Source organism: Glycine max, chromosome 10 (assembly GCF_000004515.6).
Source record: "Glycine max cultivar Williams 82 chromosome 10, Glycine_max_v4.0, whole genome shotgun sequence".
NCBI lineage: Eukaryota > Viridiplantae > Streptophyta > Magnoliopsida > Fabales > Fabaceae > Glycine > Glycine max.
The window spans coordinates 10,351,062-10,367,496 of record NC_038246.2 but is presented as its reverse complement, the minus strand read 5'-3'; the positions used below and the strand labels follow the sequence as shown (position 1 = coordinate 10,367,496).

The window sequence follows — 16,435 nt, the reverse complement described above, 5'->3', positions numbered from 1 at the left end:
AACCTTATCTCAAAAGAAGAAATTACCATTGCTTAGTTGTTGAGTTTACACAAAAAATCTTAGTACAAATAAGTCCTTGAGGAGACCGTCTTTCTACTTACTATTGAAAATACTACACTAATTGGTACATTTGTCAATGATGTAATAAGTTTTCTGGCTTCGTTGTCGGGGACTTGTTTCTCGTATTAGGCAACTTATGCTAATTTCATATTCTATGCAATGATTCATTATTCTTCAATTCTTTGCTTTTAAATTCTGTTTTTGTATTACTCTTGAGTTCTTTGCTAACATGTTCTTTAGTTGCTTTGTTCCATGTATATGAGGTAGAGTTTCTTAAGAAGATCTAGTCCCTTTGGACCAAGAGATTCGAAGAACTTGTAGAAGAAGCAATGCCTTAAGAAAGAAGCAAAAGCAAAAAGAGAATAGGGCTAAGAAAAGAACTCGACAAGCTTCATCTTCTTCACCACACAACCAAAACCACAACCTACACATCCACCACACTTGCCATTACTCTTACCTCTTCCTATCTTTGAGGAGCCTGAAATGGCGGAAGAAGAACATCCTAGAAGGACACTTGGAGACTATATTGCACATGCAGTGCAAAGGCACTTCATATTGGAATGTGTTATTTTGGCTATTAAAGGTTGTAGTTTCAATCTATAATTAGGATTGCTCCCTTCAATTGGTCTTAGCACATCTCTCAATTTCATGTAAAAAAAGCTAATGGACCGGATTGGGTAATGCTCACCACTACTTACTAATATATTCACACAAAAAAACCACTAATTATTAATATTTGAAAATGTTTAACTATACATTTTCATTCAATATTGTTACTTTTAGGTACACTAATTAGATTCAGTAAAAAAAAATACACTAGTTACAAATATTTATTATCATTGATCTATACATTAATTATCATCCATATATTTTTTGTATAAAATAATTAGAAAGTAAATCTTTATTCAACTTTTTTTATGCAAAAGCTTTCTTCACCTTTAACTTAATAAAAATATCTTATAAATTTAATTTATTTCAAATTAATGTCAAATAAATACTGTTGTTTTTACTTTACGTATTATAAATCCTATAGTTTATGAAAAGTTGAATTCGAATGGAATTTGAATTTGGTCACTTTTCCCGTTTTCCATCCATGGAATATTTTATATGACATGATATGGACATTTGATGAATAATAATATCGCTACTAATTATGAAGATATTTCACGTTATTTCACGTTGAAAATCTATATTGGTTGTATAACAATATCAATAAAAAAAGACGGTGTGGTGACATATTTTAAATTATAATGAAGTATATTGATGAAAATTTTATTTGATCTGTTGGGACCAGTGTTGTCAAATGCCAGTCATGGCGGTGCCATAGCGGAAAGGCGTGGCGGTTTTTTGAAAAAATGCCACCGAATAGCGATGGTGTGACGGGTTGCGAATGACGGCGCCATGGCGGTCATGGCGGTTATGGCAGCATGGCGCAAATAGCATTTTTTTTTTGTTTTTTTTTCTGCTATAGGAGTTGGGCAGACCCGACCCAACCCTACCCGGTAAGTTAATCAAAAGCGTTGTCGTCCCCTCCCACGCAAGTTGAATTAGAATTCAGAACGCAGCCCTCCTCCAACTAAAAGTGCAACCCCTGCACCCAGCCGCGACCCCCCGTACGCAGAACGCAGCCAGCAGCAACGACCCCACGGCGGTGACGAGCACCGTCTTTTTCCTTTTGCTATTTGACACTCTTTTTACTTTTGACAGTCCCATTTTTATTTTTTTTTCTATTTGACACCACAATTTTTTTTGTTTAGTCCTCTTTTAATTGGCTGAACCATCATCCGATGCTGCTACTGCAAGTGCAACGAGGAAAAATAAGACAGACCCAGGCTGGAAATATTGTCATCCACTGGTGGAAGGAGAAACAAACATAATTGTTTGTAATTTCGTGGAAAAATCACAAAGGGAGGAATAACCAGAGCCAAACAAACCTGATTGGGAAGTTGGGTAACATTGCAGCTTGCAAGAAAACTCCATCAAATGTAGTCGAAGAGTTGAAGGAATATATGACTACCAAACAAAAGTGGGACCACTTACAGTACTTCTGGCAGTGGTAATATGGCAAATATAAGAGATTTTGAATTTGGTGAACCAATTGGATGTGATGGAAGTGAAGATGATGAGTTTGCGGACTCTTGTAAAGCTACTGCAAGTGCAAAGACAAAGTGTGGGACTAAAAAGGAACCAATGGACAAATTTTGTAAGAATCCAGAAAATACAATCAATCGGAGAAAAATGGAGATGTTGAGGCAAATGAACATAAGAGAATCAATGGATAAGAATGAAGTATTGAAGGTGCATCAACATATTTCTCGCTTTTGGTACCAAGCGGTTTGTCATTCAACCTCATTAAATTGAAAAGCTTTGAGAATATGGTTGCAGCCATTGGTCAATATGAGCCACATTTTCCCATTCCTAGCTATCATGACATCAGAGTTCCACTCCTGAAGAAGGAAGTTGAATATACTGAAAATTTGATAAAAGGCCACAGGGAGCAATGGGTTAAGAATGGTTGTACTATTATGTCTGATGCATGGACTGATCGGAAACAAAGATGCATCATTAATTTTTTTATTAACTCTCAAGTTGGTACCATGTTTTTGAAGTCTGTTGATGGCTCTGATTTTGTAAAGACGGGTGAAAAGATTTTTGAGTTGCTTGATGCCACTTGGAAGGAAGTTGGAGAAGAGAATGTTGTTCAAGTTGTAACCGATAATGGGAGCAACTATGTTTTAGCGGGTAAGTTGTTGGAGGAGAAAAGGAAACATACTTATTGGACTCCTTGTGCAGCTCATTGTATTGATTTGATGCTTGAAGATATTGGGAAACTTCCCTTGATAAGGAAGACAATTAGAAGGGCAATTAATCTAGTTGGGTTTATCTATGCCTATTCTAGTACCTTAAGTTTGTTGAGAAATTTTACAAACAAGAGGGAATTGGTGAGACATGCTATTACTAGATTTGCCACTTCTTATCTAACCTTAGAAAGGCTCCACAAAGAGAAAGCCAATATTAGAAAGATGTTTACTTCTGATGAATGGACTTTGAACAAGCTATCTAAGGAGCTTAAGGGAAAAGAAGCTGCAAAGGTAGTGCTCATGCCTTTTTTTTTGGAATAGTGTGGTTTACACTCTTAAAGTCATGGCTCCACTTGTGAAAGTGCTTCATCTTGTGGATGGTGAAAGAAAACTAGCCATGGGCTATATTTATGCAGCAATGGACAAGGCAAAAGAAACAATTATCAAGTCTTTCAACAACAATGAAAACAAGTACAAAGATGTGTTTGCAATCATTGATAAAAGATGGAATTGTCAGCTTCATAGACCATTGCATGCAGCTGCCCACTTATTAAATCTAGAGTTCTTTTATGACAACACTGACTTGGAGTTCGATTTTGTGGTCACCAATGGTTTGTTTCAGTGCATTAAGAAGTTTGATTTAGAGGTCACCAACTTGGGACAGACTAGAATGCTGACCTAGCTAGGAGGGCTTAATGGAATTTTAATCACGGAATTCAATCTAGCTTTTATGGGCTAATTTCATATATACTTGCCATGATACTCTGCAAGCTCCAGCTCCATGTCACTTGCTTGTCTTGTACCATCTCCAGCAAAAACTCCAGCACCATATGGAGATCCTCCTCTTGTGGACTCAAAATTGAACATTCTAGCACCAAAGCTATAACCAATAGGAACATAAAGTATACCAACTGTGGGGAACGTTCTGCTATAAGGTGATGTCCTTTGGGCTCAAGAACGTCGGGGTAGCCTATCAACGGGCTATGGTGGCTTTGTTCCACAACATGATGCACCGAGAAATCAAAGTCTACATAGACAACATGATTGCCAAGTCCATAACTGAGGAAGAACACCTCGTCAACTTGCGAGGTTGTTCGAGAGGCTTAGGAGGCATCAATTGAGGTTAAACCCCGCTAAGTGCACCTTCGGGGTCAAGTCAGGAAAGCTGTTGGGTTTCATCGTATGTCAAAAGGAGTGCATGCTGGGGCAGCATGATTAGTCGGGAAAAAGAGAGCGAGTCGTCTACTACTTAAGTAAGAAGTTCATGGCCTGTGAGATGAACTACTCCCTGCTAGAAAGGACATGTTGCGCTTTGGTATGGGCGTCCCACCGACTAAGACAGTACATGCTGAGCCATACCACCTGGCTGGTATCCAAGATGGACTCGATCAAGTACATATTTGAGAAGCCCGCTCTCACGGGCGGATCGCTCGGTGGTAGGTTTTGCTATCCGAGTTCGACATAGTCTACGTAACCCAAAAAGCGATAAAGGGAAGCGCCTTGGCGGACTATTTGGCTCAGCATCCTCTCTATGATTATCAACCCATGCATCCTGAGTTCCCAGATGAGGACATCATGGCCTAATATGAAGAGAAGCTAGAAAAGGACTGGGACAAGTGGATCGTGTGGTTCGATGGAACATCTAACGTTCTGGGCCATGGTGTTGGGGCGGAATCGGTCTCGTCGAAAAATCAATGCATACCTTTCACAGCCAGACTTGGTTTCGACTGCACCAATAACATGGCTGAATACGAAGCATGTGCCCTGGGTGTCCAGGCAGCAATTGACTTCAACGTCAAACTGCTCAAGGTGTACGGAGACTCGACACTGGTGATTCACCAGCTAAGAGGAGAGTGGGAAACTAGGGATCACAAGCTAATACCCTACCAGACCTACATCAAGGAGCTGGCTGAGTTCTTTGATGAGATCTCTTTCCATCACGTTCGTCAAGAGGAAAACCAGATGGTGGATGCACTCGCCACTTTAGCGTCCATGTTCCAGCTGACACCGCACGGAGACCTACCATACATTGAGTTCAGGTGTCGTGGCAGGCCCGCATATTGTTGTTTGGTAGAGGAGGAATGGGACGGTAAACCTTGGTATTTTGACATCAAGCGATACGTTGAAAGCAAAGAGTACCCACCGGAAGCTTCCGACAACGACAAAAGGACGTTAAGGAGGTTGGTGGCCGGTTTCTTTTAAAGTGGGGGTATACTATACAAGAGAAACCATGACATAGTGTTGCTCCGATGCGTGAACACTAAGGAAGCTGGACGCATGCTGGAGGAGGTCCATGAGGGCTCTTTCGGTACGCATGCTAACGGGAAGGCCATGGCTAGGAAGATCCTGAGGGCGGGCTATTATTGGCTCACCATGGAAAGCGATTGTTGCCTCCATGTAAGGAAGTGTCACAAATGCCAGACGTTTGCAAACAATGTCAACGCTCCACCCTTGCCATTGAATGTATTGGCCGCACCGTGGCCCTTTTCCATGTGGGGGATAGATGTGATCTGAGCCATAGAGCCCAAGGCTGCGAACGAACATCGTTTCATCTTGGTGGCGATCAATTACTTCACCAAGTGGGTCGAAGCTGCCTCATACGCTAGTGTCACAAGGAGTGTGGTGGTTAGGTTCATCAAGAGGGAGATAATTTACAGGTATGGTTTGCCAAGGAAGATTATCACAGACAACGACACCAATTTGAATAATAAAATGATGGGGGAAATGTGCGAGGAATTTAAGATCCAACACCACAATTCCACACCCTACAGGCCCAAGATGAACGGAGCAGTGTAGGCAGCCAACAAGAATATCAAGAAGATTATTCAGAAGATGACCGTGTCATACAAGGACTCGCACAAGATGCTCCCTTTCGCACTACATGGTTACCGAACTACGAAGGGCCCTTCGTGGTAAAAAAGGCTTTCTCCAGAGGGGCCCTTTTGCTCACTAACATGGATGACGAGGAGCTACCTTCACTCGTAAATGCCAATGTCGTCAAGCGATACTACACTTGAGACTTGGGGCAATTAGGAGAGTCGTTGCATGTTTAATTTTTTGTTGGTTTCCCCCACGGATTCCTGTCCTCTGTAAATTGTCGTCGCGATCATTTAAAGAGCGCGAGATTGATGATTCGTTGTTTCAACCCTGCTAAAGAATTATGGCGTTTGAAACTGCTCATGCATATGCATGCACATGCATTTTGTACCTTATGAATCGACAGACAGGGACATGATCATTTCGAGAGGTGGTCAATACAGCGTCAAATCCAAGACAGGGATAAACCAAGGTAAGTGGTAGCGTGGCCATATTTTCACTGCATAAATGTCATTTCTTGCTTTCAGATGCTCAGGGACGGGTACGAGCAGGCACTAGGCTGATGGTCATCAGATCATCATCCCGCGACTGGCTTCGCATGTTGAGGAGGCCCTGTTAAGAGACAACCTAGTATCCTTTAAAGCTTCTGTCTTTTTATATGCCTAACTTATCCTATGGACTCCGAGCGAACAAGCACGGACCCATAGGTGAATGCGTGATTTTCTTGTTTGAAAAAAAAAGGATGCACAGGGTTAGCTCGCCTGGGCGAGCACCCCCTGCACGAGAAAGATTAAAAGGAGAGGGAAAGGGTGAGTTTTTCACCCAAAACGTCTTCCTCTCATCCAAAAAACGTATGCTCACTGGATCCCTTGGATTTCCAGCCTTAGGTCACCATTTCTCAACGTTTTTTGATTCCATTTTGCACTTTTATTCATCCCCAACAAGAGATGGCACCGAAGAAGCTCTCCACAAAGAGGTCCAGGAGGAACGCCCATGGGGAAAGCTCCAGCGCCTCCATGGAGTTCGACAGTCACCGGTTCTGGAGTGCCGAGCACCAGCAGCGTTTTGAGGCCATCAAGGGATAGTCATTCCATAGGGAGAGGCGCGTCCAGCTCATAGAGGATGAGTACTCAGACTTCCTGGAGGAGATAGCATGCAGGCATTGGACACCTCTAGTGACTCCAATGGCCAAGTTCGACCCTGAGATAGTCCTAGAGTTCTACGCTAATGCCTGGCCCACGGAGGAGGGAGTTTGAGATATGCGCTCTTGGGTAAGGGGTCAGTGGATTTCCTTCGGCACAGATGCCCTCAGCTAGTTCCTGGGTCACCCACTGATCTTGGAGGAGGACCATCGGTGTGAATTCAGCTAGAGGAGGGACCAGACTTCTGGCTTTGACGAGGAGGTCATCGCCCAGCTATTGTGCATATCGGGGCAAGACTTTGCCCGGACTGCTGCGGGGAGGCGGGTGTGGATTATGTGCACCAGCATGACTACTCTGACACAGATAAGGATGACGCTACTACTCAGCAACATCCTGCCCAACGACCATAATTTTTACCTCCCTCTGCCTAAGTGCCAGATGGTGTACACCATCCTGACAAGGATGACTGTTCACATGGCCCAGATAATTGCTTACGCCATTTATTTATTTGCAGGGACGGCGCCCACTAGGCACCCTTTGGACCCGGAGAGGTCCAATAGGGCCCTGGGATTTTCGGCCTTGATCACGGGCCTTTGCCAGTTCTACGGGGTACTTGTCATCCCCAGCAAGGTAATCCAGCCGCCGATCACTCGACTTTTCATCGAGAAACATTGCACCCCTAGGCAAGCGAAGGGTGACACACAACAGGCTGCGGATGCACCACCACCTCAGCAGCCCGATCCGGTTATCCCACTGAGTGTGGAGCAGTATCTACGACATATGGTTTGCCAGCAGACGGCCAACCACCACGTGCAGGTGCAATTGCATGAGTGCTTCTACCAATTCAGCCTCATCCAGTAGGGGCAGGGCTCCCCTCCTTTTGTATGCCCTACCCCAGAGCAATTCAGGGCTAAGGTCACGTGGCCTGGAGATTGGCCCACTGAGGAGGGAACCGGACCCGTAGGATCCCCGGGCGAAGCGGAGGAAGCCCACATGGATGAGGATATGGCCGACCTGCTTGGTTACCTAGGAGAGGGCGGAGCTACACGGCCAAGGTCGTCGCACTTATGATTCTATGTCGTCTAACATCACTGCTTTCAGTTATTGTTTTTGTTTCCATTACTGCTTTCAGTTATTGTTTTTTTTTCCATTGTGATTTAACACTACTGCTTTCAGTTATTGTGTTTACTCCCACCGTGGTCTGGCATTACGTCTCTCAATTTGTTTTGCATTGTTTTTTTATTACGACTTATCATTGCATTTTCTTTGTTTATTTTGACGTAGGTGGGCCTTGCGTACCCTCGTTCGCACGACTTTTTAGAAAAGAAAAAAAAACATATGTGATCGTAGATATCACCTTTGTCAAAAAGAAAAACAAAATAAAAATAAATTGGTTAACTAAAATGCCAACATGCTTTGGAAAAGAAATAACTTTTGGCTTTTCTTCGATAGAAAAGATTTACTGATCGTGACACAAAGGCTTTGTTAAAAAAAAATGTGTGTACGCACCTAAAGGGTGAATGCTGTGAAAATTTTCCCGAACGCCCAAGATAGACTCGGAAAAATGTATGAATTGATAAATGAGCATATTTTGGAAACACTGGGTTAACTTAAATAGGAAAAATGATGAATCATGATCCCTAGTGTCATGTGACCACAAAAACTTGATGCTTGAGTGTCCACATAGGTGCATGCGTGACCAGTTTTGCATAAAATTTCTGAATCATCATCGTTGCGCGCGTGTCATGGAAATAATGTGGGACATCCCTTTACCCCTGGACTGCTGACCAAACCAACACCCTGACATATATCATGTCCAGTCATTCTACAAGCTCTGAGCCAAAAATACCAACTCACCATAAACATTGACCCAGGGTGAGAATGTCCATCTTTGCCCTCAGAAGAAAAGAAAAAGAAAAGAAAAGAAAAAAAAGAAGTTCCTGATCAAAGATCGGAAGAAGAGGAAAAGAAGAAAATTCCCAATCAAAGATTGGAAGAAAGCAAAAAAAAGAAGAAAGAAAAATTCTCGATCAAAGATCAGAAGAAAACAAAAGAAATATACAGAAAAGTCTTTGGACTAGACAATATCTGAACAATACAAATTGTCACAAGCATACAAGAAAAGAAAGGAAACCACAGCTTGAAGTGGTCCTTTCCCTTTGATCGCCAACCAAAATCCTGTGCACTAACGACTTTCTCGCCCCGCACTAAACAAAAACAGAAAAGGGAAAAGGCCTAAACACTCAGAGTCGAATTTCCCACCAAAACAACATTCCCGAAAAAGTCCTATTGATCCATGATCACGTGTGTAATATTTAATTTGATAGGAAATGATTTGCATAATCAAGTCATGACGTATCTATGGTTCGGAATTAGGATAAAACACTTACCTGTGTGAGATTTATACACTTTGAGTGATTTTTCTTGTTTTTTGTTGGACCCAGTGTTTCCTCTAAATGGTCACTTAGAAGAAAATTTTATCAGCATACCCTCCTTCCCCCCGGTAGACACACTTATTTTTCTCCAAAAACTATATGTTGCTCTGATAAATTGGAGGTTTTGTTTCTTTGCTAAAGCATGTTCGCATTTTAGCGAAAGAACTCCGAGACTATTTTAGTCTCACACAAAGTCGAGAACTACGTTGGTCTGAGTTCCTCATCATAAATTGAGGATATGTAGGAGACGCCCTATACGGTAACCCGTACACACTCATTTGCTATCCGTAAGACTCAAAGCTCGATAGCATGCAGTGACAAACGTCGTCATCTCCACCTTCCCTGGAGATGTCAGCGTCTTCCGGCCGAGACTGTGAAAAAGTATCATTTTGCTATACGTAAGACTCAAAGCCCGATAGCATGCAGTGACTAACGTCGTCATCTGCATCTTCCTTGAAGATGTCAGCGTCTTTCGGCCGAGACTGCGGAAAAGTCTCATTTGCTATCCGTAAGACTGAAAGCCTGATAGCATGCAATGACTAACGTCGTCATCTGCACCTTCCTCAGAGATGTCAGCGTCTTCCGGCCGAGACTGCGAAAAAGTCTCATTTGCTATCCGTAAGACTCAAAGTCCGATAGCATGCAGTGACTACCGTCGTCATCTGCACCTTCCCCGAAGATGTCAGTGTCTTTCAGCCGAGACTGCGAAAAAGTCTCATTTACTATCCATAAGACTCCAAGCCCGATAGCATGCAGTGACTAACGTCGTCATCTGCACCTTCCCCGAAGATGTCAGCGACTTCCGGCCGAGACTGCGAAAAAGTCTAATTTGCTATCCGTAAGATTCAAAGCTCGATAGAATGCAGTGACTAACATCATCATCTGCACCTTTCCCGAAGATGTCAGCATCTTCCGGTCGAAACTGCGAAAAAGTCTCATTTGCTATTCGTAAGACTCAAAGCCCGATAGCATGCAGTGACTAACGTCGTCATCTGCACCTTCCCCGGAGATTTCAGTGTCTTCCAGCCGAGACTGCGAAATAGTCTCATTTGCTATCCGTAAGACTCAAAGCCCGGTAGCATGCAGTGACTAACGTCGTCATCTGCACCTTCCCGGAGATGTCAGCGTCTTCCGGCCGAGACTGCGAAAAAGTCTCATTTGTTATTCGTAAGACTCACAGCCTGATAGCATTCTGTGACTAACATCGTCATCTGCACCTTTTCCGGAGATGTCAGCGTCTTCCGGTTGAGAATGCGAAAAAGTCTCAGTTTGCCATCCGTCAGACTCAAGGGTCCGGTAGCACGTGGATATACCTCATGGTTATCCGCACCTTTATCATCGAGAGACAAACAAGTCCGATGACATCAGAATGATGATGGTCGGCCATTTCTAATAATTTCAAAGATTTTTGCAGGTTTTCCCAAATTTTTTCCTTTACCATCCAGAGACGTCAAAGTCCGATGACGCGTTTCGCTGGTTGGGCTATTGATTGCTCGAGTGAGGATCCGCTCGAACGAAATTAGTGTCTTATCTTTATAAGTAAAGAGGGGCAACTATCATACCCTAATTTCATCCGGGAACCATTGTTTGTCGCCATGCGACCTTCGTTTGACCACCTCAAAATGTTTAACACCCATTGTTGTAGAATCCGTAAACTTCTGAGATGTTTCGGGAAGAAACCAGTCAAAAATACGTAAACGGGAGTGTATTTAGCAAAGTGGAGTGTGTGTAAATAAACTGTTACACTATAATTTCATTTGAGGACCATTGTTGATTGCTTCGGAAGGCTTAACACTCATCGCGGTGGAATCCGTAAAGTTTCGTGAGATTTTGGAAAGAAAACAGTCAAAAACATAAAAATAGGGGGTGAACTTATCAAGATAGGGTGTAAATAGAAATTCGAATCTAGGCCCTTCCGGAATATTTTGGAAGTTGGGTTGCTTAAAGAGGAAGCAACTGGGTGGCAAGCTCCTCCACGTTTTGTTGAAAAATGGTTTTTGGGGCTTCCGTGGCTTCCGTAAAATTTCTGAAAATCTTGGGTAAGCATATTTCACTTAATATTGGTGAAAGGGAAGAGAAAAAAAGATGAAAATCAAATCCAAAAAACTTCCGTAAGGCTTCCGTAACTTTTCCGTAGAGTACGAAAAGGGGGTGAACTTAGTAATTGGGGTGTGCTTAGAAATTTTCCTCAAGAAGCCTCTAGGCGGCAAGCACCTCCCTTTTTCCCCATAAATAGGGGAGGGGGGCTGTTTAAAAAATATTCATGACCCCTAGGCTATGCATTTAAGCTATTTTGGGTAAAAAAAACATGTTTCCGTGAAGAAGAATCAAGTCGAAGTGCTTCTGTAACGCTTCCGAGATGTTTCCGTGAGTAAATCTGTGAAGATTTTCCTGCGTTCTTCACCGTTCTTCGTCCGTTCTTCGTTCTTCAACCGGTAAGTGTTCGAATCCGAGACTTTCAATTCATTTCTTGTTGTTTGCTTTCATCTTCATCTCGTTCACTTTCGATTTTCTTTTCTTCCGTTTTTAACATACTTTAACCGTTATCTCACCTAATAAATGATAAAATGAATTTCAACTGATCATTTGTGTTGTAATGTAGTTTACTCACTGTTAAAGTAAAATCTAACTGATCATTCACGTTGTAACCTCGGTTAAACAAAAAAAATAATAAAATAATCAAAATATCTTGAAAAAATAATAATAAAATAATCAAAATATCTTTGAATAAAATAATCAAAAAAATCAATCGGATGTTTTTTTTTTGGAAGTTTCCTTGAATGAATTGACTAATAACCAAAGTGAAACTAAGGTTAAAATCAACTCACACATCAAGCTTTGTCCGTAAAAGTCACTTAAAATCATTTTAAGGTCCAACGCCTTAAACGGTCCTCTTTGCTTTTATCGGTTAACATGAATCGTTCAAAAACATAAAATCAACCCATAACTTTACCGCTTTTGCAAGAACTACGTAGATCTGATTTCCTCATCGCAATTGAGGATACGTAGGAGCAAAAACCCCGCTTTTGTCGATCACCCCAAGAGATCATTAATGATCCAACGCCTTAACATTTCTCTCCTTTCAAAAACAAGAGATCGTTAATGGTCCAACGTCTTAACGTTTCTAAAATAAGAGATTGTTAATGGTCCAACACCTTAATGTTTCTATCCTTTCAAAAGATCGTTTAATGGTCCAATGCCTTAAACGATTTTTTGTGTGGTTAAAATCGATCTTGCGGAAAAAGATCAAAACAAATTAACCAATGTTTAGTTCTAAAATAACTACGTAGGTCTGATTTCCTCATCGCAATTGAGAATACGTAGGAGCGAGGGAAACACCCTTGTCGACCACAAAAAGATAAAAAATACAAAAAGCATAAAAACACAAAAAGACATAAAAAAGGGAAAATAAAACATTTTGAAGTCATATTTGCACACTTGATTAAAGGTTGCCGTCCATTGTGATAGACGCGTGGGGTGCTAATACCTTCCTCGTGCGTAAAAACAAATGTGACTCTTCATGTTTAAATTTGAAAATCAAAACGTTTAGAAACACTGGTAATCGATTACAAGTATTGTGTAATCGATTACACAAGTTAAAAATGATTTGAAAATGTTTTATCACTAGTTGTGACTGTTGAAGTTTGAGTTCTAACATTTTAAAACATTGGTAATCGATTACATGCTCATGGTAATGAATTACAACTTTGTAAATCAGTTTTGAAAACAATGTTGGCTACTGGTAATTGATTACTACCTTATGGTAATCGATTACCAGAGAGTAAAAACTCTTTGGTAAAAGATTTTGTGAAAAATTCTTGTGCTACTCAATGTTTTGAAAAACTTTTTTAGTACTTATCTTGATTGAGTCTTCTCTTGATTCTTGAATCTTGAGTCTTGAATCTTGATCTTGATTGTTCTTGAATCTTGATTCTTAAATCTTTGGAATTTGTTTAACTGTTGATTCTTTGGCATCATCAAAATAATCTTGGAAGTCATTGCTTTCACATTAATTATATATAATATCAAATATATATATATATATATATATATATATATTATATTAACAAATTCATATAATTAACTTCTAATTAATTCCATTTTTATGAAATAAATTAATGATCTAAACCAAATTGGTTCATGAGCTTGAATTGAATTGACTTTCAGCTTGAAAAAAAATAAATTCAAATTGAGCTTCAAACATAATTGATTCTTATCCAGTCAAATTGAGATAAACAAGTTCAACATGACATGACTCATTTCTCAGTGGTGCAAACTGCAATGGGAGTATAAAGTCAATTGTACCAAAATATAATTGACATATAGTAAAAAAGATAAAAGTTAGGAACAAATTATTTTCAATACATTTTCTTTTATTGGTTGACATTCATTGGAAATGACAAAATTTGTTGGGTCCCACATCATATGTAATGATTTTCTCTCTCTTGAATTTGTAGTTTTCAATAAATTCCAACTAATTACAGATGGGGTGTTAGAAGGAGTATGCTAAAAACTATTTCATAGCCCTCCTTTGGTAATAAATTAACTATCATTTTCCTTAATTAATTATTAAACCAAATTATTCTTCAAATAACAGATAAGACTGACGCTGTAAAAGAAAACTACTTGGAAAAAAACTCAGTACAGATATACATTTCTGTACCCAGAATGGTTTATATAGAAAATCATTTGCACATACCATATAAGGCATTCAATTGAGATTCACTTAATCTAGAAACCATTTTAATGCGGTCAAAATACAGGTCAGAAAGTCCACAGAGGCGCGCTTGGCTCACCATATCATACTCTAGTTCGCCAAACCAAACCTTTTCCTATAAATTGAGCCTAACATCTCCTCTATGTTGCACCTCAATATTCATATTTCATATCATATAAGATAGCAAAGCCTATAACCCATGGAGTCAAACAACATGCCAGACTTGAACGGTGTCGCTAAGAAGACTAAAGGTCGACAAAAGATCGAAATGAAGAAGATGAGAAATGAGAGTAACCTTCGGGTGACATTCTCAAAGCGTCGCACTGGGGTTTTCAAGAAAGCCAGTGAGCTTGCAACCCTTTGTGGCGTGGATGTCGTTGTGATTATGTTCTCACCCGGTAATCGAGTATTTTCGTTTGGCAGTCCCAGTGTTGATTCTGTTGTCCAACGCTATAAGACACAGGGCCCACCTCCCCTCCTTACCTTGGACCTCAACAAGGTGCACTCCACTGTGGACGAAGTTGAGCTCCACACACACCTCCACTGCTTGTCAAACCAAATTGCTATTGAGAAGAAGCGCACAAAGGATTTAAATCATTTAGCAAAGGCTGCAGAGGATCAGTTCTGGTGGGCTAGGCCTATTGAAAGCATGACCGATTCCCAACTTGACAAGTATAAGAAGATGTTAGAGGATTTTAAGAGACAACTCAAAGAAAAGCGTGGGAACCTCAACTGATGATGCCCTATTTAAAGTTTTAGTCAATGTTTTTTAATTTAATATGTTTTAGAATAAGCACTAGCTTAATCAAATTAATGTTTGGGGTGTGGTTAGGATTGATTATCTAGGACTTATGTTTTCATTATGTTGAATAGTCTTCATCATGTGTTGGTAAACTATGTTTCCTTTATGTTGTTTCTTTGCTTTGTTAGTGGAGTTTGTAATTTTGATGTAGTTTCTACATGATGTAGTGTTTGAATGAAAGGGCATCTTAAATACATAAAAATCCAATTCTATTAGAAATTCCAACCTTTTGAACTTTGGTTGGGGATTTTCATTTTCTCATCTTCAACTAAGGTAGGTCGAGTTTGGAGGTAGGCTTAAAATAGAACAGCACAAATAATTAAATCTCCATTCCATTTCGTAGGGGGTCAAAGAATTATTTAATGTATTTTAAATTGATAAGTAAAATATTTAATGTATTTTAAGTAATTAAAATACATTTTTAATTATACTTTTAGTCTCCTAAATTTCAATTATGCCAATTGGATCCCTTACGTATCACAAATGTGTGATTTTAGTCCCTTTGTTTTCAATTGTGACAATTGAGTGCCTTAGGTGTCTCTATTGTGCGATTTTAGTACCTTAAAATTTATAATTGCACTATTAGAACTATCATTTTTCATGGAAAAAATCACATTATTGTGATACCTTGGGGACTAAAATCACACAATTACAATACTTAAATGAAATTTATACAATTGTGTACATGAGGACCCAATTGACGTAATTGATATATAGGGGACTAAAGTCACACATTTGTGATAGCTGAGGGATCCAACTAGCTCAATTGAAACTTTAGGTATTTCAATTCTCAATTGTGATACCTTAAGGACCAAAAGTATCATTAAGCCAAAATGGAATTCATAAAATGCATGCAATCAATATTTTAAATTTTATATTTTGTGTTTAGTCCCGACCATTTGGTTGGCTCTGTTAAGTCTTCATATGTCCATGAAATTTTTAAACAACAATTTGTGGTGGGTTTTAAAATCATCAATATTCATTTAGAATTTCAATTTAAAATTTGTAGCAGCTTAAAAACCGTCAAATCAATTAAAGAAAAAAAGGAAGAAAGAAAACATATTTGGAACATAAAGACAATTCACAATCCACAACCTCATGCCAACTCTTGACAATAATACATATGCACTAACCTTGAACAAATTTTTGGAAGAAAAGACAATTTACAATCCAAAATCTCATGCACCTCTTCTCAATAATACATATGCATTTTCCAAGAAAATAGATCTAGTACATAAATCCCCAACTCTCATGCAACTCTTCACAATCCAAAATAAAAACAAAAACATCATTGGAACACAAGGATGATTCATTAAGGCCACAACTTTAACTTTCCCTTCAATGACAAGCACCTCATCAATTAAAGCAAAAAAACAAAAAAAGTCCTAACACTTGAATTAAAGATGTCACAACCTTGACCATTTTTTCATAACTACCCAATGCTACCCAAAACTCAAAGGTAATTGAAGATGACCCTTTTATTATCCTTCCACAATGTTGTGTGCGGGTGAGGTGATAATTGTTTCTCACACTTTGTTTTTGTGAGCAATTAGCCTAACTTTTTTAGGATTTTTGTTAATATATTGTTGCTATTGTGAATAAACTATTATAAAAAATCATTTCAGAAAATAAAAAGAGAGTTTTTATTGTTTTGTTTTAAA

At 39.7% G+C, this 16,435-nt stretch overlaps 2 protein-coding genes across 2 annotated transcripts; both read left to right on the top strand.

The window, feature by feature from the left end:
* Positions 1 to 2,435: 2,435 nt before the first annotated feature.
* LOC100806266 (uncharacterized) lies at positions 2,436 to 3,182 on the top strand. Its single transcript, XM_003537090.1, has one exon. It carries the CDS (start codon positions 2,436 to 2,438, stop codon positions 3,180 to 3,182), a length of 747 nt encoding a protein of 248 aa, XP_003537138.1.
* A 10,989-nt stretch (positions 3,183 to 14,171) lies between these two features.
* LOC100805200 (agamous-like MADS-box protein AGL62) lies at positions 14,172 to 14,708 on the top strand. Its single transcript, XM_003537088.3, has one exon. The coding sequence runs from the start codon at positions 14,172 to 14,174 to the stop codon at positions 14,706 to 14,708; it is 537 nt and encodes a 178-aa protein (XP_003537136.1).
* The last annotated feature ends 1,727 nt before the right edge of the window (positions 14,709 to 16,435 follow it).